Raw genomic sequence first — 24,526 nt, 5'->3', positions numbered from 1 at the left:
CCAGATGGGAAGGTTCCAATCTCACAAGCCTTAACCGTATGTCTATCTGCAAGCTTCATATTCCAGTTAAGAATAAATGTCTCTTTCCATCATTTCTCCACACTAGAAGGCAGGCCAGACTTTCCTTACATAACTGTCTGTCCCAGAACAACAGGGAACAGACTAATCACTTTAAGTCATCAGAAGCGTGACAATAAGCCCACAAAAATAGGGGAAGATTCAAGACACGTCAGGCCAAAAATATTTTGGACAGACTACTGCTAAATATTCATTAGGTGGCCCACACCTCTAACACACCAGCAGGTTACTTGTAATGGCATCAGCAAGTAGACAGCTTTGAGAACTGTGCTGACTAAACTCTCATGCAGAGTGGAAAAAAACAAACCAAGGAGAAAAATGGGGAAGAAAAGGGAGACAGAGTTGAGCAGAATTGAAGGTGGAAGGTTTTTTTGATGTTAAATGAGAAGTTACAGAAGACATGAAAGTCCTCTTTATAAGAAGGGAAAAATCACTTTTTCTGAACAGACTTTTCACTAGAACAAAGTAGATACAGCATTTCAGGTGGTAAGTGCACCACGTGACAAATCACAAGTTTGGTCTCCTTGCACAGAAATAACGAAGCACAGGAGCTAACTAAGGGCCACAAAAATGAATCGGGCATTTGGGTGGATCCTGAACCACCACAGCCAGTGACTCTTGTGGAAAGGATAGTAAAGCCTCAGGATCAGTATCTCAACTCAGGAGGAAAATTAACTGTAAGCAATAGTGGGAGAAGGGAGCTGCCATGAACTTCTGCCTTCTGAAAAGAACTTTCTAGCGAAACACTTGGCATTGATGGCTAAAGGTGGCAAGGGGGGAACCCAAAGCAGAGACCTCCAATTCCCATGCAAATTCAGGGGCAACTGTCCACTTCAAAACAGGAAAGCAAGAAGTCAGCAGTCAAGTTACAACTACTATTAAGTCATTTTAAGCCAAAGCAAGCGATGCTTTTTTTTTTTTAAAAAAAAGCCTTTTAACATTTGTCTTGGATAGGTAGGAAAAAAAAAAAGTGGGAGGGGAAGATGTAACCAAAAACTTAAGACATCCAAGTCCACAGCCGCAGTATGTACACTCTACCTGGCCTCCCTATAGAAAGGGGAGATACTATGACTGGCTGAACTGCTGTTTGTGGGGGAACTGCTGTTGTGGCACTGGCTGGAGTGGAGGCAGCAGAATTTGAGGAGAAGCCTGTAGCTGGAGCAGCATAAACACCTGTTGAGGTTGAGATTGATGCAGAGTTCACCATCACCTGGAAAAGAGTCAGAGTATTCAGCAGACTGCCTCTACAACTGGCTTTGACAAAGACTATGGAAATATCACATAGTTCAAAAATTCTCACTTCACATAAATGCATTCTGGAAGTCTTAGCTGTAAAGGCAGCTAACTATCCAAGTTCTCTTGAAAATACCAGTTTAGAGTTGCAGACACCTGCAAGGTATCTTCTCACCCTTCTGTTTTGCTTATATTTACAGGGAATTGTATTCTTTGCTACAAGATGCTGTAAGGGGCAGGTAGAGGGACCCCACAAACTGACACTAACCAAGCAGAGTGGTCACCTCTCCACAGGGCTACCACAATAAAGTACTAGATACTACCTTCTGGGGATAGCTGTAGGAAGTCACTCCATCTTGAGGTGACACAGAGACTGGCCCTTCTTCCTGAAGGGATTCCAAAGCAAAGCATGGTCCATTTAAGAGGCAAAGAAGTCACAAGGCACACACACCACACCCCTCAATTTTTTTTTACGGACTACACACACACACACAGAGGATCTTTTGTAACTCCAGTAAAAGCAGTTTTATTCTGACATGCACAGGACTGGCTTTCACACCCACTGTAGACCAGTAGGTGACTAAAGATTTAGTTTCAGATTATAAAAAAAAAATTCCAAAGGCAGTTCTATTAGAGGTAAGAACTCTCCAATCCCACAGTGGAGGAATAAGACTAACTGGAATAGGACTTGAAGGGTAGCATGATAAAAGCAAGTGCCATCTGGAGCACAAAAAGAAGAAAAGCAAACCGCACTCAAATACATGCTTTCTCTTTGCAGAGGGGAAGGTGGAAAGTCATTGATGTATCTAGTACAATTCAGACTCTACTTGCAGACTCAGATAAAAACCTCGCCATTTAGGGAGGAAAAGGGGGGGTGAATATATAAATGAAACCATCATTCCTTTCTTCCAAAAGAAGTCTCTGACCTACAATGTTAAGCCTGTATCTAGGGACAGTTTCTGTGAAGAATGCCACACATTTCAAGGATTCCTCATCTCAGCAGACAGTGACTAAAGCTTACCAAGTTTGCTGTAGGTTCTGCTGAACTAAATACTGTTGCAGTTTCACAGTCGGGATCTGGAGGGCATAGGCAAAATTAATTGAAAAAAAGTAGCATTAAATCGAACCCTTCAGAAACTTACAAAAAGGTCATAATGAGCGCATTACATTCACTGAGTGTTCTATCAGTAAAGACTAAAGTTTTACTTACCTGGAGGTGCATAGATATATTCTTCATGAAATTTCCCTACAAGGGAGAGAACAGGAAGCTTTGATTTGGGGGGGGGGGGGGGAAGGCAAAGTTTAAAGCTGAAGTTACCACAATAACATTTCAGTGCATCCATTAATGAACTGCTTTCAGTATCATCTTGTTTTGTGCAGAAAAAGGTAGAAAAACACCCAAGACATGCTCATTTTGTTATTCCACCAAGTATCAAGGTTGCCATTAGCAAATTTACACCACGCATTTTTAAGCAGCAACCTGGCTTGCTACAGACCTACGCTATCACAAGGGTGATGGTGTAGCAAGCTTAAACAGAAGTGACACATTTCTATCAGACAACGAAGAAAAATAACATGCTCACACGCACATTCAAAGCTCACAATAAACAGATATTTAGGAGATGTAAGGAACCTACTTTGACAATCAAAAGCACGCTGAAGATCTTCTAAAGCTGTCTTTTCTCTTCACCCACTAATCCTGTAAGAACTCACCATTTTCACTTGTTTCTTCTTCCTCCTCTGAGGAATTCAGGGCCTGCTTGCTAGGTGGAACAGAGTTTGGGCCTCTCCTTGCTACCCAAAATCCTGCTGGACCATGGACAATGGGAGCAGGGCTACCCTGGCTCTAAAAAGCAAAGTCAGAAGCATGCATTTAGAAACAGTTTAAAGTCTTTCCATGCTCTACACACACACACAGTAGAAACAGGCTGGCAGACCAAGCTTGCTGCAACCAGCTCTTACTAGAATTACCATTTGTGTGTCTGTTCCTACGCACCTTGATTGCAGCAAAACAGCTGCGGACACATTTCTTTCCCTTACCTTTTGTTCTGCCTAGCATACTTAAGGTAATTTATTTTTGAAGACCTGCCACTGTCCTATGCAATACAGTCAAGTTGCTCCCTCCCAGAACTTAGCCAGCTTTATCTCAAGCTCAAACAAAGCTGAAAATGAGGGAGCAGACCCCAGACAACAGCCAGGACTGCTACCCCCAACACACTCCTGTGTTCCTCATCCTGGAGCATTCCCACCACACCACCAGCAGATCAGTTCATCCAAATACTTTAGTTATCACGGAAAAAGGTTATCTTTAGTCACAATTAGTGAAACCCACGGGTGGCTGCTGGCATAGACACCACTGTCTGCACTAACTTGACCCACACATGCAAGCCTGTTTCAGAGAGCAGCACCCATTAAGGCTTCCCACAGGACTTCTTTAACACTTCACATGCCCTTTGTCTTTGCACTGAAGTCAGTCCTTAGCTGCACCACAATTTAAAATATAGGGTTCTCTGAAGCAGGAATATAGGATTGAGATGCTTGAGTAAAAGAAGTTGATTCACTCTTTTGTGATGGCTAAGGTGACACTCAAAATTCTCCTCAGAAGACATGGTGACTATGAGATCGATAAAGTGCTCAGAGAGGCTTGTAAGATTTCCAAGGTTGAAGCAGAGGTGGTAAGTCAGAAGATTCTCCCACCAGGCCTCTAGTAGGATGGCAGAGTTTTCTGCGAGATGCATCTTTCCCCAGGAAATGTTATATTCCTTTACTAAACAAGACAAGGAAGAGACAGAGAAAAGGCTTTGGCATTGACAGTAACAAAGTCACTGAATGAACATGAAAAACTATTCATTAGGAGCTGCAGGTATATAGTCTAGCAATGGGGAGGAAAAGCTAGTAAGCTGTATTGATTTCATGTCGGAAAAAAAATCTGCAGGATAATCTGTCCTTATTCCTTGACACTCTTGGAGGAAAATCGGAGCAAAGATTACAGATCTGGCACATGAGGACAAATTGAAAAATGGCTGCTGCTGAAACAGCCCTGAGCAGATTCCCCCCCCCATTTAAATACAAGTCTAACATTTGTTAAGTTTACTGCTTCAACACAGCAAAGAGAAATTCAAACCTACCAGGTTTGGTTTTTTTTTTTAAAAAAGATCTGCTTTCCTATTCAGATACCAAAATATCAATTGAGTTTTTGTAGCATATCCAGCTTTGTACTAGGCTTAGACTACAAATTAAAATAAAATCTTTTTCTTTTAAGTTTTAAGAATACACTGTGCCACTTTCTCTACAACCCGACAGAGAGACTGTTTTAAGAAGTCTAGATTTGGAATTTTCTCCTGTTTCTGCAGCAGAAGAAACTGTTTTAGGAACAACATGCTAGGCCCCAAACATCACAACTATAAATTCATAGGAACAATCCAGGCTATCACTATACAGTTCCTGAATCTAGTTCCACAAATGACAAATTACAGTGTGGCAAACAAGTAAAAAGCTTTCTTCCACAATATTTAGAGCTAGACAGACATCCACAGTAGGAAGGGACTTTTTTTGTTTTGTTTTCAAACTGCAATCGAAAGGAGAAATGTGACCCTACTTTTATGAAAATATACTAAAGAGAAAACAAGCGCTGCCAGTGAGGGGAGGGAGAAAGAAGGGGAACATTTAGAAAAGCTGAGGTTTTAAAGCAGGTTCTACAGGATCTAGACTCATTTCAGCAGTGAATGTGTTTTTGAGAAGGGAAGGCTAAAAACTTATTCCAAGGGAAAGAAAAAAAGATGCTGTATATTTAGGTAAAGAAGTGCTGCGCATTTGTACAGCTTCCCCCCTTCCTCTTTGAGAGGTTTTAACATACCCCTTGTTCATAACTTACTGGTAAAGTAGGAAAAGCAGTGTCATCCTCTCCTTCAATTTCATAGAAAGTTATAGTTTCTTCTGGTCCCTGAGGCTCCTCTCCATTCTCTGGTACGAACCCATACTGACATTCCTTATTCACACACTGCATCTGACGGCGGCTACGGCTGTATGAGCTTTAAAAACAAGAAAGGAGGTTAAGAATCACCACTGTCTGCAGTTTCACCTTGGTTTCGTTGCTCGATTTTAACTCCATTCTTTTTGGAGAAGCACAATAAACCCATTGTTTCATACCGTGCCATTAACAGCCAACTCAGCCCTCCACATACCACCATCCTCCCCGACTCTTTTAAAGCAATGTTTTGTAAAGAGGTTTATATTCACTTACCAGGACCTGCAGGAGAAATTGTCATAGCTCTGATAGCATCTCTTTCCTGGACTGGGGTAGAATGCTATTTGAGGGCCAACCATGTTGTGCCTGTTTATAAATCGGGCAGATCCCCTAAGTTTAAAGGGTAAAAGGTGCAATTACCAGGAAGTGCCTCTCAGATGGAACTCATTTGTAGTTTTAAATAGCACAAACTCTCTCCTAACTAGTCTGCAGCAAGAACAAATAGAAAACGAGTGGTGATCTCGGACAGGTTTTCAAGGCTTCATACCTTGGCATCCCAAATCCACGGTTATGTCTCTGAGGAGGATTCTGAGGATGATAGGGTTCATAAGGTGCCATGTTTCCACCACCCTGTGAGCAGTGAACTGGAGGAGAGTGCCCCGAAGGAACACTGTGCTGTAGCCGGGGTGGAAGAACTGGCTGCCCCCTGCTATAAGCCACAGTCATAAAGACTTCCTTTCCACGAACTTTCTTAAGCATTCTCTTCCGTGTTTTCATATCCATTTCTGCAGTTTCAGTTGAGGACAGAAAAGATAGATTTACACCTTAAACAGCTGACTCCAGAGCTATGTTCTCTTTATCATTTGAGAAGAGTTAATATTTGGACACACGGAAAAGAAAGAGCCAATGGCCTATCCCAGAAAAAGTGCATTTTAAGTACGCAAATTTCATACCCTTATTTTGAAGACTCAAGTGGGCATTCTAAATTATGAGCAGAATACAAGCGTCTCACATGTGAATGAATACCTTCCCAACTTCAGCTGATCAAACCAGTACTCTCAGTGTTAAAATCTCTTTATGAAGGCTGCATGTATTTATAAAAAAAATTCTCCAAATTAAACAAATACAATCCATATTTAACTGGCTGGGGAAGCCCTAGTCTGTCCATGCATCTCTGATAAGGCCAAATCAGACAAGCGTTTTGGTTCACAGACCCAGCCTTTCTACATGGTTCTCAAGCACCAAATTTCTTCTTGGTAACTTTGAGCAATACCAACTTTGCTATGTATTTTCAATTGATTTGCCCTTTTGCAAAGGCAAGTTCATCCCTCTGTCTTGAAGGATCACTTTACAGCAAACCCCTGCAGTGACTAAGTTTTATATCACAGGCTGAATTAAGTCACATCCAGTATCCAAAGACTGATACTGTTAAAACTGTCATGAGTGTCTCCCCCTCTTCCCCAAGGGAAGGAATGCTCATGGAAACCTTGTACAAACCTATTCCTGAGAAGTATCCACCTGTTATTTTCTGATAGGCTCCTCCTTTTCGGCTGGGAACCATATTCCAAGCAAGGACAGGCGCCACTTGTGTCACTGGTTTTAAGTTTGCCAAAGGAACTGTATGCCTACACGAAGAACACTGATGTTAGCAGTGCCACAAGGATACACTGTGCATAACTGCACAACAACGTAAGCTGAAGCAACGCTAAGACAGGAAAAAAAAAAAAAATCAAAAACCCCACAAACTTAAGAGGTAGGGAGCTTGTGGAAATGAAGAAAATAATCTGTTTCTCCGACACCAAGCACACGTTACTGTTACTTGTTTATTTAAAAAGGCAAGCTAGGATTTAGTCTCAACACTATTGACTTCCTGGGCCAAGTCTTTCTTCCCCGCATTCGTATGCCTTCAGAGGTACACCTGAAAGCATTTGACAACACAATTTTTGCAATATGTCATCAAGCTGAATTCTAGGTTTGGAGAAGGGTGAATGCTTCGAACAGCAAGATGGAGAAAGTGCCTAGACTCACCAGAAGTGCCGGTTATTTAGTTGTTTGGATACAACATGGAAAAACTCCAGAGAAACCAACAGCAGAGGGTAATTTGCTATCCGTGAATTAAGCCCAAACTGCAAAGATCACTTTCACATTCCAGAGAAGAAAGAGCAGCAAGATTTCACAGAAAGCATTACAATAATGAGAAAGAGAAAAAATTTCCTGCAACATTCTATTTGAAGAGTGATAGCCAACAAGGAAGCAAAGCCTCACTTTGTGTTTAAAAGCCTAGGTTCTCTTTTTTTTCCCAAGTATCTTAACAATCCCATTTTAAGCATCTGTGAATATACAAACTCAACCAGAGAGTTCAAACATGAAGTCATCACCAGACTGCTTACTTTTCTGCCAGCTCCTCAACGAATACAGTCAACGTGTTGCCATCCTGTCCGACTTCCTGGATATGAGCATTGTAATACTTACCTCCAGGCTCCAGACGTACCTGGAGAGAGAACAAGGGAAGCTCTAAAAAAGCCAAACTGTATGAGAGGATTCAGAATACTGCCTACAAACCACTAATAGCAGAGGCCGCTCCTAGCTGATCGTATGTTACTGAGTTGGCCCCGTGTCGTGGTTTAATCTCAGCCGGCAACTGAGCATCACACAGCCGCTCGCTTGCTCAAATACTTCTTCAAAATAGCAGGCAAAATAAAGAGCACTGTACTAACTTCAGGGGGGGGGGGGGGAAGTATCAGTCTTGTGAGTGACCGAGAGGTAAGAAGATACCTGCTTTCTAACTTATTTTTATACACTGTGACAAGCATATAAGTACCATGGAAGACAATGGTCTTCCATTTAAGAACTTGAGAACAGAAGATAAAACAGGAAATTGGAAAGGAAAACTCTGCTCAGCTAGAAACAAGTCACTGAGTGAATCATCCGCACTACCTCAAACAGTGATAAAAAATAAGCCCTCACTACATACAACATTGGAATACAAAGAAAGTTGACCTTCCTTTCAGCATCTCCTGGCCAGATCACGCTACTCCTCCCTATTTTATAAAAATATTTGCTACATTACTGTTGAGAAGCGGAAGACTGTCCAGACTTGTTGGTGACCCCCAGTGAAAAAATCTAATAGACAGCTACCTCAAATGCACGCCCTCTGCATTTTGAGCTTTAGGTCTGGAACTTCCACACTCACAGTATGTCTATTACTGGTTCACAGTGAATTTCCAAGCAGCTTTTCCTTCACGCTGCCCAATGTTTAAAGGTACATTTTCAAAAGAAATGAAATTAAAAAGAAAGTCAGATTAATAGCTAGAAGGAAGAGAATGAGAACAGCCTTGGAAAATTCTAGGAATGATTTTATGGCTTACCATACTCCATTTAAAGCAGTTTTAATAGTTTATCATAACTGAGTCTCCTTTGAGTACTAACCTGACACTTGTCTCCTAAATAGTACTGTCTCCCAGCAAACACCATGTAGTCAGTTTTTTGAAGCTCTAAAAATAAATGAATAAATAAATAAAAAGGAAAAAGCCTTTAAACTACTGTTCTTTCTTCATGTATCCTACAAGTACTTCATGACAGCATCCAACTGCAAGTTATAGGCCAATTGAGTTAAATATTTCCTATGCACATCTGAACATTCCCCACAGTAATGGTGAAGTAACTGTAGATGTTCGTATAACAGACCATAACCAGGCTAAGTCACAGGAGATCAATAATATCCAGATAATGCAGTAAGTAGCACTACTACTTCAATACTACAATGTCTTTTGTGATGGTACCAAGTTAATCCTGAATTTAATACCAATCCTGGTATTAAGAATGTTGGATGTGTCTTGTCTTGCCAGAGTACCGGTGGCACTTGGCAAAAAATGAGGTGTTATCCAGGAAAAACTAACATTGCCTAAAGTCTCCTTGCTGCTAGATTTCAGTACGTTTTTCTCCATTCCTTGCCTGGATTCTCTGCATGTCAGTACTCTACATAGATAATTAGTTACTATACTCTGTTCCAAAAATTTTAATGACCCTCATTACTGCTTATGCAGTTGCAAAATGCTGGAGTTCTTCAGTATGCAAAGCACTTCGGGTCAGACATCAAACACCACTTCAAAACTTATCTTTCTTGGTAACTTCTTGCTTTACATATCAGCCATCGTGTAGGCCAAAAAGCAGCAACCTATCCCAAGCCACGAAGACCATTAAATCCCTCCAGAATGTTCAAGCCCAGGAGAGCTGGGAAGCAAGAGAAAACTCATCTCATTTGACAGATCTCAATGCTAAATTTGAGATCTTTATTATACAACTCTGAAGCCAAAATCGTGCTTTAAAACGCAGAAGTCCTTGCACACACGCTGCAACAAAAAACTCTCAAATTTGAATGATTTCCAATACAACAGAACGGTAACACAGAGTTCTGTACTCTGCTTTGAGTCCTCATATTTCCTATACTATAGTCACTAAGTAGCAGAGGTCAGACTTTTAGCAACCTTATCACCATTATACAGCGTCAGAAGCAGTGTATTTCATACTTTGAAATGAAGCCAAGAAACCAGCTACTAGCAAGAAGATGTACTACCTACAAGTATCTGCTGGGTTAACCAGTATCCTTCACATTTCAGCTGTGAAGAAACAGGTGACATAGGCCTCAAGTTCATAAATTTAACACTAAGCCTAGTACAGAAACAGTTGGTTTTCCCTTTTTAAAGATACCTTTTCTGCTGTCCAGCCAAACATCAAACTCCACATTTCGATAGATCTCAGGGTCCAGTGCCTTTAGCACTTTATAAGGAACAGGCATCTTTGATGGATTTTCTGGAGGCTAAAAACAGAGTTGAAAGGTAGCATTAACAAGTGCATTTAATGTGTTCAGCATAGTCTCTATCCTGCCAGCATCTGTGGACCGTTTTAAGATGTACACACACCATTTCCCAAAAATTTCACTTCCACTATATTTGCCTAAAAATTAAAGCTCAAGAACATGAAAACACATTTAGGCATTCAGAAGCTGAACGGACTTTGGAAAGGTTAGAAACAGGCTCAAGAGTAACATTTGGCATGTTCTTTACTCAAAAAGAACTGAAGGACGCTAACCAGACCAATGAAGCCATGGCTTCAAAAGTTGGTGGGAATTTCAGTTATTACATCTGAAAACGGATTTCTATAGAGTTTCTAAAACTGTTCCAAAGTGATTTATACTGTTTTCAAAACAAAAGTGAACTGATTTAAACCATTTCTGGGAAAAAACAAACAGCAGACCAGGAAACATCTGCTAAGCTCCATCTTTTTTTGGGGGGGGGGGGGGGGGGGGGGGATATTAGCTAGAGAAGAACAAGAGACTCTCAGAAAGGAAAAAGGCTTATCCAATTTAATAGAAACTCAAGGGCAAAACCAAAAGACAAGCAGACGGAAGAAATAAGCCACTCACTTTCCAAAAAGTCATTTTAAAAAAGTGGAAAAGAGGGTTTAGCCCTAACAAGGGTAACATCATACAACAAAAACTAAAACCCACCATAAGGAATTCTTCCCTAACTGACAAACCTTTTCTTCTTCAATGCCTTGTTTGAACTTATCTTCCTGTGGATTGTCAGTATCGTTGCCTTCCCAGTTGTCCACTCTAAGTAATTGAAAATAAGATTACAAAAAGATACAATGCGTAATTTCTAGCCAGGATTAAAATCAACCAACTGTTCATACAATCTGAAAAAGCACCACGGTGCCATCAAGTGGTAGAGTTTGCCTTCAATGCTAGCCATGGCTGCGATGCAGTACAGGACAACCCTTTTCCTAGTTTCAAGAACATGACCTTTACTTGTTCTAACACCCACCCCTAACGAGGGTTACTGCTTGCATTAGGAAAGGATGAAGATGATCCCACTGACCGATTAAACTCTTGCACTGTTAAGTACAACAAGACACCCTGTTCCAAGTCCTGTCAAACCAATGTCATCTGCAAGCATTCAGTAATGGTCAGGGGCATCCCTCAAGCCTTTCTAGTGACTTCAACAACACGGGCTATGAGGGTTTCTATAGGTACATTCCATCTGTTCTCCTCATCCCAGTGATCCAGACTTGAATAATGCCACCATTTAATTGTCTATTTGGGGTACAATTCCATTAAAAAAGGACAAATAAGAAAATAAAGCAGAGCTCATTTTTTCAATACACTATTGCCTCTGCACAGCTAGAGGCTTAGAAGAGTAGTAACAGTTTCTCACTAAGAAAAATATTCTGATGACATAAGGAACAGTTTTATTTAAAAGTAACCTGTCATTTTTCAGATTAACACGAAACTGTAACATAGCCAGCAGCAGAGGATGTTCAATTACATGACACTTCCCAGCTCCAAGGAAAGCACACTCTCTTCCACAATATCCTTCAGCTTTGTGTTTGTGTCACGAGATAGGAAAAAGAGTTAATACCCCCTGAACATTCAAAGAAACTTAGAAAAGTTGCCCTTTGCAAGGTTTTAAATTTTTTTTTTTTGCTTCCCTTTTACCACATCCCCTTCCCAAAGTACTACCTCTTTTCTGATGGATTTCTGGACGCTTTTTCATGAAGACAATCAAAGTTTGCATCCTCACTTCCTACAGAGCCACTGTTTCTGTTCTTCTTGGATCCACTTCGAAACACCTCAACTGCAGACCTTAATTCTTCCTCATCCATGCCAAACACATCTTTGTACAGGACCTCATATAATACAGCTGAACAAATCAACACAAAGCTCAAACCAAATTAAGATAATACCAGATCCATAAGAACTGCTGCAATTTTCCAGATAAGCATATCTTCAGATATTATCTACTGTTATAAGGCACTAGTTATATTAAATTCAATTAAGGAGAGGATCATAAAATAATTCAGGTGGGAAGAAGGGACCTCTGGAAGTCATCTGGTCCAATACCCCACTTAACAGATAGAATAATGAATGTATGTATATATTAATATACAATAAATGAGCTTCCATCTCTCTCCTCCCCACCCCTGAAAACCAAAACAAACACTGCCTATAAACATATGAAAACATGTAATTCTCTTCCATAGAAAAATTATTTCAAGTTTACCCTGGCAAATAGCAGCATTTTCCTGGAATTGTTTTGTATACACAGAGTCATAATGGCCGTTGCCGGAACAACACAGTAAAATCTGGGAAAAGTAAAAAAAAAAAAAGGCTTTAAGGCTGGAATGATGTAAAACCTAACTTTCTATTTGATATCCTAGCTCAAGACTACATTATTCTTTCATTCTACAGTCGACACCAACTCATCAAGAAAACAATAAGTATTGACAATATAAATATGAAAAAGCTGTAGAATCAGCTTAAAACTGAATCCTAGGTAAAGTCTCTAAATTTAAAGTTTGCCTATTATACAAAGAAAAACTATCAATTTGTAGATCATGCTGTATTAAACATAAAATAAGAGTTTGTTTCCAGCTTACCTCTGAAACCACTAACCGCTCAAGAGGTAAAATAAATACAAGCCATTAAATGCAGTACCCCTGAGATACACTGTCCAAGTATCTAAGGCACATTTCACCTTTCCCTACCTGAGGGACTAGAAAAGCATCTACTTCGCTAGCCCTCAACAAAACCTTGCTTTTAATAAGCAGTATTATGCTGCCTTTTGAAAAGATGCACGCTTTCTGCAACACATGCATCGATACACCAAGCAAACGTGTACCATCAAACCCCGTCTTGGCATGTGACCACAGCCAACTGCAACTGGCAGAAGCCCTTAGGCAGCTGTCAGCACATTGCCAGCAAGGATGCTTCCCAGGGAACCAGCAGGAGCTGGGATGCCAGGGCTCTTAATTCAGCGTGCACTACGTCTTCTGCCAACACAAGCTCTCAGCTCGTGATGAGAATGAGCAATACCAGAAAGAGCTGCTGCCTGCATATGCAGTCTAATGATAGACAGCTGCCAACGCTTAATGAGAGCTCTGGTGGTAAAGCCTTTGAGGACAAACACACATTTAGACCATACTGCTTGATTTTTAAAGTTAGCCCATTTTGGAATTAGATTAAGCTACATAGGAAAGTACACAGAAAAAAGAAAGAGGCACATGTAAACAAAGACAGTAATACTAACCAACAGAGAACAACAGCTGCAGCAGCACAGATTTCAGAGCAGACTAGCCACTTTGGCAAATATAATAGCCCATACTGAAATCCATACTGCAGCAACTTCACTGGCATCATGCCCAAGCTAGCCACGTAATTGTGTAGGCACACGTACATGACTGCAGAAAAAACAAGAGAGGTCAAATGGGAGGTAATACAGAGTATTTCTCCTTTATGTTCCTTCTTTTTGCCTCCAGCAGTAATTCTCGTGTAGATAAGCTGTTCCATTAGCTCCCATTCTTAACTGGACTCAATTTGTATGTCACAGAAATGAATCAGTTTAAGATTAATCCATTCCCATTAACTTCCCCTTTTCAGGAAGAAAAACTGCACACCTCATCCGACTTCAGGAAGAGAGGCACTGGGGGTGGGGGAGAACACCTTCTCTTCACCAATATGATAAATATATCTTGTTCTGCTCTTCAACTCAACCCAGATATTTCATTCTACCCTGTCAGATCAGTCAAATTCCCACTGAGAAGTGTTTTTACCCAAAGAGATTTCAGAAACATGAAGGAATATTCTGGAATTGTGATGTTACCTCTTCCTGCCAAAATTAAACTTCTTTCCAATAACGAGCTGGAGTAACGAAAAAGACTGGCAGGGGAACAGCACACAATCCATCCCTCAGATGGGAAGCAAAGCTACTATAATTGAATTAACTGTTGTGCAAATACTGTGCTTTTTCCATGAGCTGAAGTCAGCTTTGGGGTTTTGTTCAGATATGCAAGAGCACTGGAGTTACAAGAGCTCAATTCCAGTGGCAAGTTGTTTTTTTTTTTTTAACAACTAAGCAGGACTGGAGGTAACTAGGATTCAAGGGCAGGGGTAAGAAATTGCCTGACTTCTCCTCACCTTGTCTTCAAAGCCATTGTCTGTAGCATAAGTGGGTGGCTTTCCAGGGTACCGGTACAGAATAAAGTCTCGCCTATATAAGCAGAGGAAAAACAAGACTTGAAAGAGGACACTTTTAGTAGAACTGTGTTATGAAGTTTGCAGAATCCGCTGCTGTTTTATAGAAAAATCAAGTAGAATACTTTTTCTGATAAATGAATGCTACCATAAAGCAATAGCTAGATGAGCAAACACCACCCATCTTAAGGGGAAAAAAAAAAAATCATCTGGGAAAGACCATTATATTCAGTCACAGAATAGATCAAGTGCTTACGGCAGGGTGCTCAGACACTGAGACAATTAAGTCTAAGTGATTTAGTCACCCCGCAAAAGGATTAGAGCCTCAGTACAGGGAACTAGTAACTCCTGCAAAATTTCAGTTTGTTCCTTTAGTACTGGAACAGAACAAGCCTGCAAAGGGAGGGTTCTTCCTTCTACCACTGGACAGCCAGACTGCTTGTTACAGGATAGCGGCATTTTTAGCAAGACAGCAGCACCTGCACAGGCTTATGTTATCTTTGAAATAAATATCAGGCTTTACGCACCAAGTAGGGCAAGCTCTCCTCACTACTGGAGCTTTCAAGAACACCTACATGAGTTTTAGTCATGCTTGTAACTACCACACAGTGTTTCCACTACACAAGGCTCCTTGGTTTTTTTCCCCCCATTTTCCATCCTTCAGCCACTAGAAGGAAACACTGGACTTCAGAGTTTATCACTAGCAAAAAGATAACAAATAAACATCGCTGGAAACTGACCCTCCCCTTAATCCACACTATGGGAACAAGGGCTGTGATGGCATCCATTTACATGTTAGCTTAAGTAACTTCATTAGGGTAGCATTTCTCACCATTTCACACATTAGTATCTCGGCAACAAACAAATAGAAAGTTCTGGGGCCAGAACCCAAACACCATCAAGTCCAAAACAAAGTGAAACTTAAGAAAGAGACACTTACTTGTACAACACTGATAAAGCATTCATTTCCAGCTGGCCAGCACTTTCCTATGCAAGATTATGAGATTACATGAGATAGCAGAGCCATCTTCAACACTGAGAACTCTTTTCTAGCTCTCTGTAGTATTAAAATACCTAGCCAAACTCATCAGTTTGTTAAAACAAACAATGCATTGAGTTATTAGGATATCCGGGGGGGGGGGGGGGGGGGAGTGGGGAACCAAAACAACCCCAAACAAACAAACCAACCAAAAAACCATCTGCAACATGGGATGGCCATGATTACCAAGCTGAGCAAGATGGAGTTAGTTCTGGCATCGACTCTTAAACACATCACTCAAGATACTTTTTTTAATTAAAAACACCGTATTTGTTTCAGAGACTGCTGTAATCACCATACTTATTGGTTAAGTCTAAAGAAATAGAAGTTTGAGCTCTAGTATTCGAACCCAGGGGTAACAGAAGGAGCAAGGGATTGCAAAGCCTGATAAACATTTGACACGAGGTATTCTCCACACATTTTGCTTTTTCCTTCTTAGAGAAGAATTGCAATTACGAATAAGGCCCACGAGAGGCCTCAGCTTTACTGTCCAATCTGCATAGATTACTCCTTTGCACCAACACAAATTCCCCACTAAAACTGATATTGTTTATACATGTGACTATTCAGTATAAACCCATAGTATTACCTATGCAAGTGAGATCCCAGGATTGGGGTCTATCTAAAAAGAAACCAACCCAAACCACCACATTTTAAACCATCGCCTAATTACTTCCCTGTTCTAGTCTCCTCAAATTTTAATCTCTTGACCAGTATTTGATCAGTCTTACCTTTGGATCTCCTAGTCGTTCAAGGTATTTCTCAAATGATCCTTCCACATACTTTCAGCAAAACAAAGAAGAAAACAAATATAAAAACTTAGCCAGTTGGAAAGCAAAGTTAAACGTCAACACTATGCCATACATTACTAGCTGTTGAATGGGAGGGGGCAGGGCAGGGACCGGGGACATAGACACCAATTTGGGACCAGTCTGCCAATTCCTATCATTTCTGGGTTCTGAAGGGCTGTGGTCTGACTCGGGGTATGACTTCAGCTGCTCCCTGCCTTAGAGCATGGGAATGATTTGGGGTACCAACATGGAAATACCAAGAGATCCTAAAAAAAAAAAAAAAAAAAAAAATCAAGAGCATGAGTCTGAGTAATACTCAGTCACTGATCTCCCTCCTAGATTAGATTAAGCACTTAACTGTGATTACAGGGGGAAAAAACCCAAAACACGCACCAAAAAACCCACCAAACCAAAAAAACCCCAAAAACGTCCCGACGCCACACAAACCACCACACAAAACCACACCGCACATGCACCCGCACAAACCGCCACCTGCAAAACCAACCAAAAAAAAAAAACCCAAACCCAAAACCCATGACTTTATGCAACAATTAAACACACTCTGGAGTCTTCCACCATCTCTTGATATTCGTTTCTTACTCCAAAATCCTACGTATTTCCTACCTACTGAATTCTGCAATGGTTGCTCCACAAAGAATATACTACTCAAATAACTGTGACCCTGCTGGTTACCTGGGCATTAGTTACTTGCTCACTTTCAGGAACTTCAGAAACAGAAAGTCAAATAAAACTTGTGTGATTGCAACTCAAGGTAAGCAAGCAATCACCCTGCCATTTCTCTTCTCCTACATGCATCAAGCCTGGCAAAGCATGGCCTATTTTCAGCATATATGTTTATGTGCGTATGTTTATGGCTAAACCACACACCCCCTCCCACATTACTTCCTAACTATGCATGCAAAACTGCTTAACACACACGCATTACTTACAGATTCAAACTTCTGCTGGTGTTGCCTCATAAACAAGACGCAAGCTTTCCTAACTTCCATGTGATGAATTTGAGATGAAAACAGCTGAAAAGATAAAGGTTATGAAAGAACGAAGGAGAAAACTGCAGAGTTTAATTTATGCTTCACATTAGGCTTATTTTACTCGTAGTTTATAAAGACTAACACCACCACAAAACACTTCACAAAACAGGGAGAGGAGACACTACAGAGGGCCACAGGCACTTGGGGGATGAAGCCGAGGAAAGCCCAAGCGACCCAGGAGCCCGCCTGCCCGAGAACCCAGGGGGCTGATCGCACCCATCCCCACCCGCCACACCTCACTTTGGCCACCCAGGAAGGATCTCCAGGAGCACCCCCTACCCACCCCCAGCCCCGGCGAAGGCCTGAGGCGCCCCGGCTTCCCCCAAGACCGTTACCGGTGCCGTCCCGCCGCCCACCTGCTCCGAGACGGCTCGGAAGAGGCAGGAGGCGTCCTTGGCCGTCATCTTGCGGTACAGCCCCAGGCTGCCCAGGTACTCGTCCATGGCCACCTCGCTGAAAGACTTCTGCCCGAAGTACTTCTTCCAGCCCTTCTGCATCCTCCCCGGGCGGCAACGGCAGAAGCGCCAGCGGCTGAAGCGGGAGACGCGGGCTCCGCGCGGGGCGCTGCGCTGCGCGGCGCGTGGCGGCTGGGCGCGCGGCCGCTGCTAATGAGGGGCGGCGCCCAACGCGCCCACCTGCGCCCGGCGCGACCCCCGGCATCCCCCTTCCCGCCGGCGCCGGGCGCTGCCCCTCACGGAGCGCGCCCCCAAGCCCGACTCGCCCCCGTCCCGGCGCAGCTGGGCCCGCTTCCCTTCGCCTGCGAGCCGCCCGAAAGGCAGCTGCGAGCGGTGCCCTCCCGGTGAGCCCGCGGACCGCCCGCCGGAGGTGCCTCCTGCAGCAGCCATTTTAAGATGCCCACGAAGAGCCCCAAAATACCTCTCCCGCTCTCCCGCTTAACGGCTGCAGGGGCTGTCCGAGCGCGGTGGGGTCGTTTTCCTCCAGCCCCCCCCCCCCCCCCCCCCCAGCTCTCGGCGTGGGTGTGCACGCCAAACCGCGGTAAGCCCCAGCGGACGTCGTCTCCTCCCGGACCTGCCTCGGGAAGAGCAGGGAAGTCCTTGCTAAGCTAACTCCTTCCAACTTCATTGCTTGATGTGCCTGTGACTGCAAATAACTAGTGGAAAAATCGGTCAAATGGTTATTCAGCATTTCCTGTGACATTCCTGCGTGCTCTCGACCGGAGATAAGCTGCTAGCGGTAAACTTGAAATAAGAACAGCTCTACAAAAATCGTTAAGGAAGTGAAAATCTTAGTTGCTCCTAATAAATTATTTGGGGAAAACTTGGGGGATCGGCAAAAATCACTCTCGCACAACTGCAGCATGATTTATTCCACGCATAGCCCTTGTGCTTGATTTGATTAGGAGAATGCCTCTACGTACATTTAACTTGCTAGTAAAAATTGCACTCGGACATCAGATGCACCGATTCAGTTTCTTTTTCTTGTTTTAAGCAACAGCAACAAAAAAACCCCAAGCAAATAATGTACTTGCAGGAAGGGCAATTAGCACCAGCTATGCACTTCCACAATTCTAGAGTATTACAGCCCAAATAGCCTGCATGAACATTTTAAAGTTTAAACCCCCTTTGTTTTTCAAAATATTTACTTAAACAAATTGATGGTGGCATCAACACAGTCGACAATTTCAATACTTTAAATGGGGAGCTCCAATCAGCATCAAACAGGACACATCGCACTTTACGGAAGTCCAAACTAAGTAATGATGGGATAACACTGTGTAAATGGATTGATTGTATTGTCAACCCCCTTCCTCTCCTATAGGCCATGTTTTACTTTGGGAGCAAATCACCCCAAACCAGGCAAGTCAGTTGGTGGGCAGTTTGACAGGTTTGCAGCTCTTGACTTTTCCCACCCAGATTCACCACACGCTCCTTTCTCTTTAAAGGGGCTTAAATCTCTCACTTTTAAAATTCCCTTTTCAGTGAACACACTGAAACCAAACTGTTTCTGTAAACACATGAAATGAGAGCTGAAGGCATCTGCTTATTTGCAGAACATCACCGGAACATCAAGAAGGACAACTTATTTCCACTAGCACTAGGCAAATATGGTCAAGAGACCACTATGTATATGCCATGCCTGTTAAAAAGTAATTTAGCTTCTCCTCCTCACTGGAATTACCAACTCAGTGAAGATTTTGTGATGTAAATATCTGTCTGTCCGAGAAACCAGACAGTTCATACTCCCCCCCCCCCCCCCCTTGTTGGCACTGTGCTCTTTTAAGCATAAAGCTAGATGACTTTAAACTGGCACTAAATAGGAAACCGTTTAGTGTCAGTTAATATTAACAGACATTTTCTTGAGGGTTTGTCCCAGTTGGTGGACTCTTAAGTATGGAAGGCCTCACTAGGAGTGGAGAAAGGTTTTATTCTGACATTTTTATTCCTCTGTATTGTTTATTGAAACCCCACAACTTTATCCAAGAACAAAGCAAACTTTTCTGGCTGTCCAGGAGGAAAAGGTTTCAAAGTTGACAAGTCCATCGACCGCAGTGTCTCCACAAGAGTGCTGTAAAAACAGACCAAAACCAAAAATTAAAATAAAAAATAAAAAAAAAAAATCCATCCCAAAGGGAAATTTTTTTTTTCACCCAATTTTCTTTCTATTCATACATACGTAATCCTTTAGCACAGAAACAAAAATAAGGACAGGTATTGAAAGGGAGACCCCAACCATCACTGGCTTGTAGGCAGCATTGCCAAGAACACGCTTTGACCTATACCACAGCTTTCAGACCACCTCAGCTCTTAACTGTTTAATCTTCTGTGGTTGCCATGTTGGGAGACTGAACAAGATCTGAGGATCTTCGCCATAAACCGTACCAGGAAATTCATCCTATTTGAATACATGGCATAGTTCTGCACTTAACACATAGCCAGAAAGAACAGCTAAATCAATCTTAGCTTGCTATTATCAGACTGCAAATAAGGCTCAAATGCTAGGCACTGTTCAACAAAAAGAAATAAAAATTCCTTCCTGTCTCCAAAGCTGTCAGAAGCACTGAGATGATAAGTTTAAGAAACTTGCCCAACATAAACGAATGACAGGTCTAGTCTTTTCAGAAGGCTCTTCTGAAACATACGAAATCCTATTTGCAGGGCAAAGGAACAAGACGCAGACTAAATAATGGGAGTTGCATTTCCTCTGCCTTCAATTTAGAGGTCATCTGTTATTTACAGAGCGCAATCAATCATAAATAATCGTAAATAAAGAGAAAACAGTAAGATACAGTCAAGAGAGCAAATGAAACTAACAGGAGCCAGGATGAACACAAACAAAGGGAGCTGGTTTTTTTGTTGTTGTTGTTGTTTTTGGGGTGTGTGTGTTTATTTGGTGGAGGTTTTTTTCCCCCTGAAGTGACAGGCAGTAGATCTGTGAAACTCATTGTCAGAGAATGTGGTGGGTTCAGGAAGTTCGGTTAAAAGGCTGCTGAATAAGCACTTGGAAGGCAGAGGTATTGAAAGTTACTAACCAGACAGCATCTCATTTAGGAATCCCCCTGAATCAAAGTACTTAAGAGCATTAGAGGGAAAGTAATACAAGGGAAGTACCATATGTTCTTGCCCCGTTTCTACTTTTGGCTGGACATCTGCATATGGCCACTGCAAATAGGATATTGAGCTACATGGACTCCTGATCCGTATCAGCAAGGCCATTCTTATGTTTTGTTCTAAATACTCCAGATACTTTCAATTTTATTATGTCAGTACATCTACACAGTCAACTTTAGTGCCCTTTACAAGGAAAATCCACATAGCAAAATGATGAAATGGAGTCTTAAGTCTGCAGGGAGCAATTTATTCCTCATGGCTCATGATTACAAACTGATGGTCTGGGTTGCATTATTTCTAAACTTCAAAAAAGAATCAAACAACTAGTGAGAAAGAAGCTGTTAGGTGTCTCTGGGATGCTACCTGACTCTTTCAAATTCAACCACTTCTATTTGGTTTAAATTGCTCTTCTTCCAGTCTGAATACGTGTCCTCAAAAAAAAAAGAAAAAAATTAAAAGGAGTCATGGTCAAAAGGCTTAGTAAGTTTGGTAAATTAGCACCTAATGTTAATCTATCCACTGTGAAAAATCTACCTTGCAAACAAATGGTCGTTACAGAGAAGGATGTAAATTTTGTTGTTACATTCTCAATACTGTAGTAACACAGTGATGGTGCTGAACACTGCTTGTTAGTGGCGTGTCACTAACAGGACAGCCACAGCAGCTCCATACCTGCAATTACAGCAGAGGACGTGCCCATCTCTGTGGAGCTGTTGTGCCAGTTCGAGCTGATGGTTGTTCATCAGCTTTTCGTTTATTACTACTATTAGTGGTTTTCCTTCTTCTAGAGTCTCCAGACAGCTGCCTGCACCTACAGAAGAGAAAACACGAGGAGTTTTTGCCCTGACAGATGAAGTATCATCCTACTTGCTCTTGAAACACGGGAGACTCCTGAAGGTGAACATTTAACCATCGAGCTCTAGCTGTGGACCTGAACGTTCAATGCTAGCCCAGCCCCGAGCCGTAGAGAGACAGACTTCATCCAACCGACTTCCACTCCTGCCCCCAGGAGAACAGGCTCGGCAAATAAACGGGGCTCTACCTGCGTGGCTGATGACCAGGTCCGCCTTCCGCAGGTCCTCGGCCAGCGAGTCCTTGAAGCGGAAGACTTCCACCGCGAAGGCCGGGCTGCTGCGCAGCACCGGCTTCAGCGCGCCCCGCCCGACCTGCAGCACCAGCTTCTCGTAGCCGCGGCTCTGCAGCACCTGCGGTGGAAGGAGGGTGGGCTGGGGGGTGTGGGGGGGGTGCGCGCGTCTGCGTGTACCCAGGTCGGACACCGGGGCGCCTGGCCCCGCTCCCCATTACCCCGGCCCGGCGGCCGCTGCCACCCCCCCACTTCGCGCCACAGACCCTCCCTCCTCCCCCTCCTCCGCCGCCGCCGCCACTTCACGTCACTCACCACGGCCCCGCCTCGCGCCCCCCCACGACCGCCGCCGGTACCCCCCGTCTCCCGTCCCCTCAGACAGTCACTGGCGGGACGGGAGGGGGGGGGAAGGCGGGGCAGCTCCCAGCGCGCAGGCGCCCGGTTGAGGCGCTGCGGGCAGGCCGCAAGGGGAGGCTCGGGACGGCTGCCCGCGGAACCGGGCTCTCCGCCGCCTCACCTGCAGGGCCGCCGGGGAGCAGACGGTCGCGATCAGGTCGTCGAAGCTGGTGGTGCCCACGGTGACGAAAACGGACTTCATGGCCGGCGGCCGCCCGCTCGTAGCTGACCTGCGGGCGGGGAGCCGCCAGAGGGCGCCACGCACCGCCCGCTCGCCGCAGCGCTCCCCAAAATGGCTGCCGGCCTGAGGGGGGGGCGGGTTGGCGCGCGGCCGGGGGGGGACACGCCCCCTTCTCCGCACGGCCGCCGGGTGCTCCTTGAGGCCCGCTGCCTCCGGCCAGGCGAGCGGGGGGACGGGGCAGGTGCGGTACCCGGTGCCGGGGTACCCGGTGCCACGGGGCAGCCGGACCTGCCGTAGGGGTACGGGACTCCCTCCGCGGTGCCGGACCGACAGGGACGGCGCCCGTTCTAACGAGCCTACTCGCCGGTAGCCACGAGTGTCTCAATTCTTCAGACTTTCGGGGGGAGTAACCCAAATTTGGAAAAGGAATTCAGAAACTTTTGCCCTCCACATGTTATTTTAGCCCAGATCACTGTAACCGACAGCCTGACTGTGGCCAGGTGCTGGCTGTGCTCACAGCCTGCCATTGCCATAGCATGCCCGCAGCTACCTCTTCTTTATAGACTAACTGACACGGGGCTAGGCGTGGGCTTACCTAGTGTGCCCCAAGCCTCCCATGGCACTTACTGTGGGAGTAACGTCACAAAAGGATAGTGGCAAATGAGCGGTCAGTCATGCTTTGGAGGGGAGATTGATGTTTCAGCCGTGTTGCCTGAAGCAGTGCTGTAGTGGGTCCTGTAATGGCAGCCCAAGAGCGGTGATGGGCTGACGCATCCCCTTGAGCACTGGGCCTCACTGGGGGAACACGCTTCGCTTCTGGTCAGAGCATCACCTGGGGACATGTCATAGCACTGCAGAGCAAATGCGTGGGATACAAGCCGACCTTCAAATGACTGAAGGCAGGAGAAGATTGCGTACATTTCTATCAATGGGTGAGCTTGGGTGGTTTTGCCGTGTGGATATCCCTCCGCTGATACCACGGGGATTGTTGAAGATGAGAGACGGAAGGAAAAGAGACAAATACAGTTTGAACTCTGCATTCTATGTTTTGTTTAGAGAACTTTAATAATTCTGGCTACGTATGTACACTGTGTCCACTCCCCAAAAATCCCAGAAATGCTGCAAACTCCAATAGAAACTGCTGTCTGCTGGCTCTTAGTTGATTCCAGAAAGTCAGACATAAAAATTATTTGGCCTAAATAGACGAACCTGTCACAGGGGCTGACACTCAGAGAAAACCCTGAAAGTGAGGCTGAAATCAAAGCTAGGAGCTGCATCCTCCTGGTTTCTCCTCCTCACTTTGCCCCTGACCAGTGTTAACACCTTGGGGAGGTGCTCATCTTTTCTGTTTCTCCACCTGCAAGGCAGTGTTCAGCAATTTATCTCCTAAAGCTTTCTGTGGAGGTGATTATATTAATGTGCAGAGAATTGAGGCTTTTGAAAATCTTCACTGTAGCAAATTTTTAAAGACATTGAATAGTTTTTTTGCCTACCTTCCTTCCCTCGGCCTTTTGAAAGATACATTCTCAGTATCCCTGAATACAGGTAGGTTTCCCCTCCTCCCTATTGCCCTTTCTCTAAGCACACGTCTTTCTGATGCTGTTTCAGGCTGGTCTTACTACCTTCTTACGAGGACTGAGGAAAAGTACTCCCTTGAGCAAAAGCAAGTCAGCTCCCTGTGGAATGTGATCGTAAGAGCCAAGGGACAGGAAATCGGGCAGGAGCTGAGGTGGGAGATGAAGGCCCATTGTGAAAAATAAAAATGCTGTTCAGTGCTAAACCACATTAAATCAATTGCAAAGATGAAGTCACCAGTAAATTTCTTATTTCGGGTACATTTCCCCTTTGTGATGAAAACCTGGGGGGGGAGAGAGGGATAACAGTTTCAAAAAAAATCCAAACATTAAATCTGTTAACACAGTCTTGTCCACTGAAGGCTAAGAATAACCCCTTAGCAGTTGCACAAACTGAACTAGCAGTTTTCTTTCTTAATTGCAAGTGTAACAATGTACAATTCTAGAAAAAGAAACCACTCAGGTTAGACATCTAAATCTATTTATTCCCTAATGAAATAGATGAGGTCACATCTGTATACGTGTGCTGGT

General features: G+C 43.7%; 1 protein-coding gene across 1 annotated transcript in view; it reads right to left on the bottom strand.

Moving 5' to 3' along the window:
* ALG13 (ALG13 UDP-N-acetylglucosaminyltransferase subunit) overlaps positions 1 to 22,500 on the bottom strand; it is a 30,645-nt gene extending 8,145 nt beyond the window's left edge. Inside the window, exons 1-25 of the mRNA XM_076347616.1 lie at positions 22,362 to 22,500; positions 21,803 to 21,965; positions 21,433 to 21,571; positions 19,609 to 19,717; positions 17,548 to 17,796; positions 17,090 to 17,173; positions 16,080 to 16,130; positions 15,250 to 15,296; positions 14,253 to 14,325; positions 12,340 to 12,421; positions 11,799 to 11,979; positions 10,817 to 10,901; positions 9,989 to 10,097; positions 8,708 to 8,772; positions 7,669 to 7,769; positions 6,776 to 6,903; positions 5,826 to 6,063; positions 5,555 to 5,668; positions 5,186 to 5,342; positions 3,873 to 4,049; positions 3,025 to 3,157; positions 2,522 to 2,557; positions 2,333 to 2,388; positions 1,635 to 1,697; positions 1,117 to 1,288 (exon numbers count right to left, since the gene is read on the bottom strand). Of these exons, the coding sequence (XP_076203731.1) occupies positions 1,117 to 1,288; positions 1,635 to 1,697; positions 2,333 to 2,388; positions 2,522 to 2,557; positions 3,025 to 3,157; positions 3,873 to 4,049; positions 5,186 to 5,342; positions 5,555 to 5,668; positions 5,826 to 6,063; positions 6,776 to 6,903; positions 7,669 to 7,769; positions 8,708 to 8,772; positions 9,989 to 10,097; positions 10,817 to 10,901; positions 11,799 to 11,979; positions 12,340 to 12,421; positions 14,253 to 14,325; positions 15,250 to 15,296; positions 16,080 to 16,130; positions 17,090 to 17,173; positions 17,548 to 17,796; positions 19,609 to 19,717; positions 21,433 to 21,571; positions 21,803 to 21,965; positions 22,362 to 22,442 (2,893 nt within the window). The 5' untranslated portion in view covers positions 22,443 to 22,500. The remainder of the gene's footprint in view (positions 1 to 1,116; positions 1,289 to 1,634; positions 1,698 to 2,332; positions 2,389 to 2,521; positions 2,558 to 3,024; positions 3,158 to 3,872; positions 4,050 to 5,185; positions 5,343 to 5,554; positions 5,669 to 5,825; positions 6,064 to 6,775; positions 6,904 to 7,668; positions 7,770 to 8,707; positions 8,773 to 9,988; positions 10,098 to 10,816; positions 10,902 to 11,798; positions 11,980 to 12,339; positions 12,422 to 14,252; positions 14,326 to 15,249; positions 15,297 to 16,079; positions 16,131 to 17,089; positions 17,174 to 17,547; positions 17,797 to 19,608; positions 19,718 to 21,432; positions 21,572 to 21,802; positions 21,966 to 22,361) is intronic.
* Positions 22,501 to 24,526: the final 2,026 nt, after the last annotated feature.

The sequence above is a fragment of the Aptenodytes patagonicus genome, chromosome 9, assembly GCF_965638725.1.
Source record: "Aptenodytes patagonicus chromosome 9, bAptPat1.pri.cur, whole genome shotgun sequence".
Classification (NCBI taxonomy): Eukaryota; Metazoa; Chordata; class Aves; order Sphenisciformes; family Spheniscidae; genus Aptenodytes; species Aptenodytes patagonicus.
The sequence above is the reverse complement of the archived record's forward strand: the minus strand, read 5'-3'. Positions and strand labels throughout refer to the sequence as shown.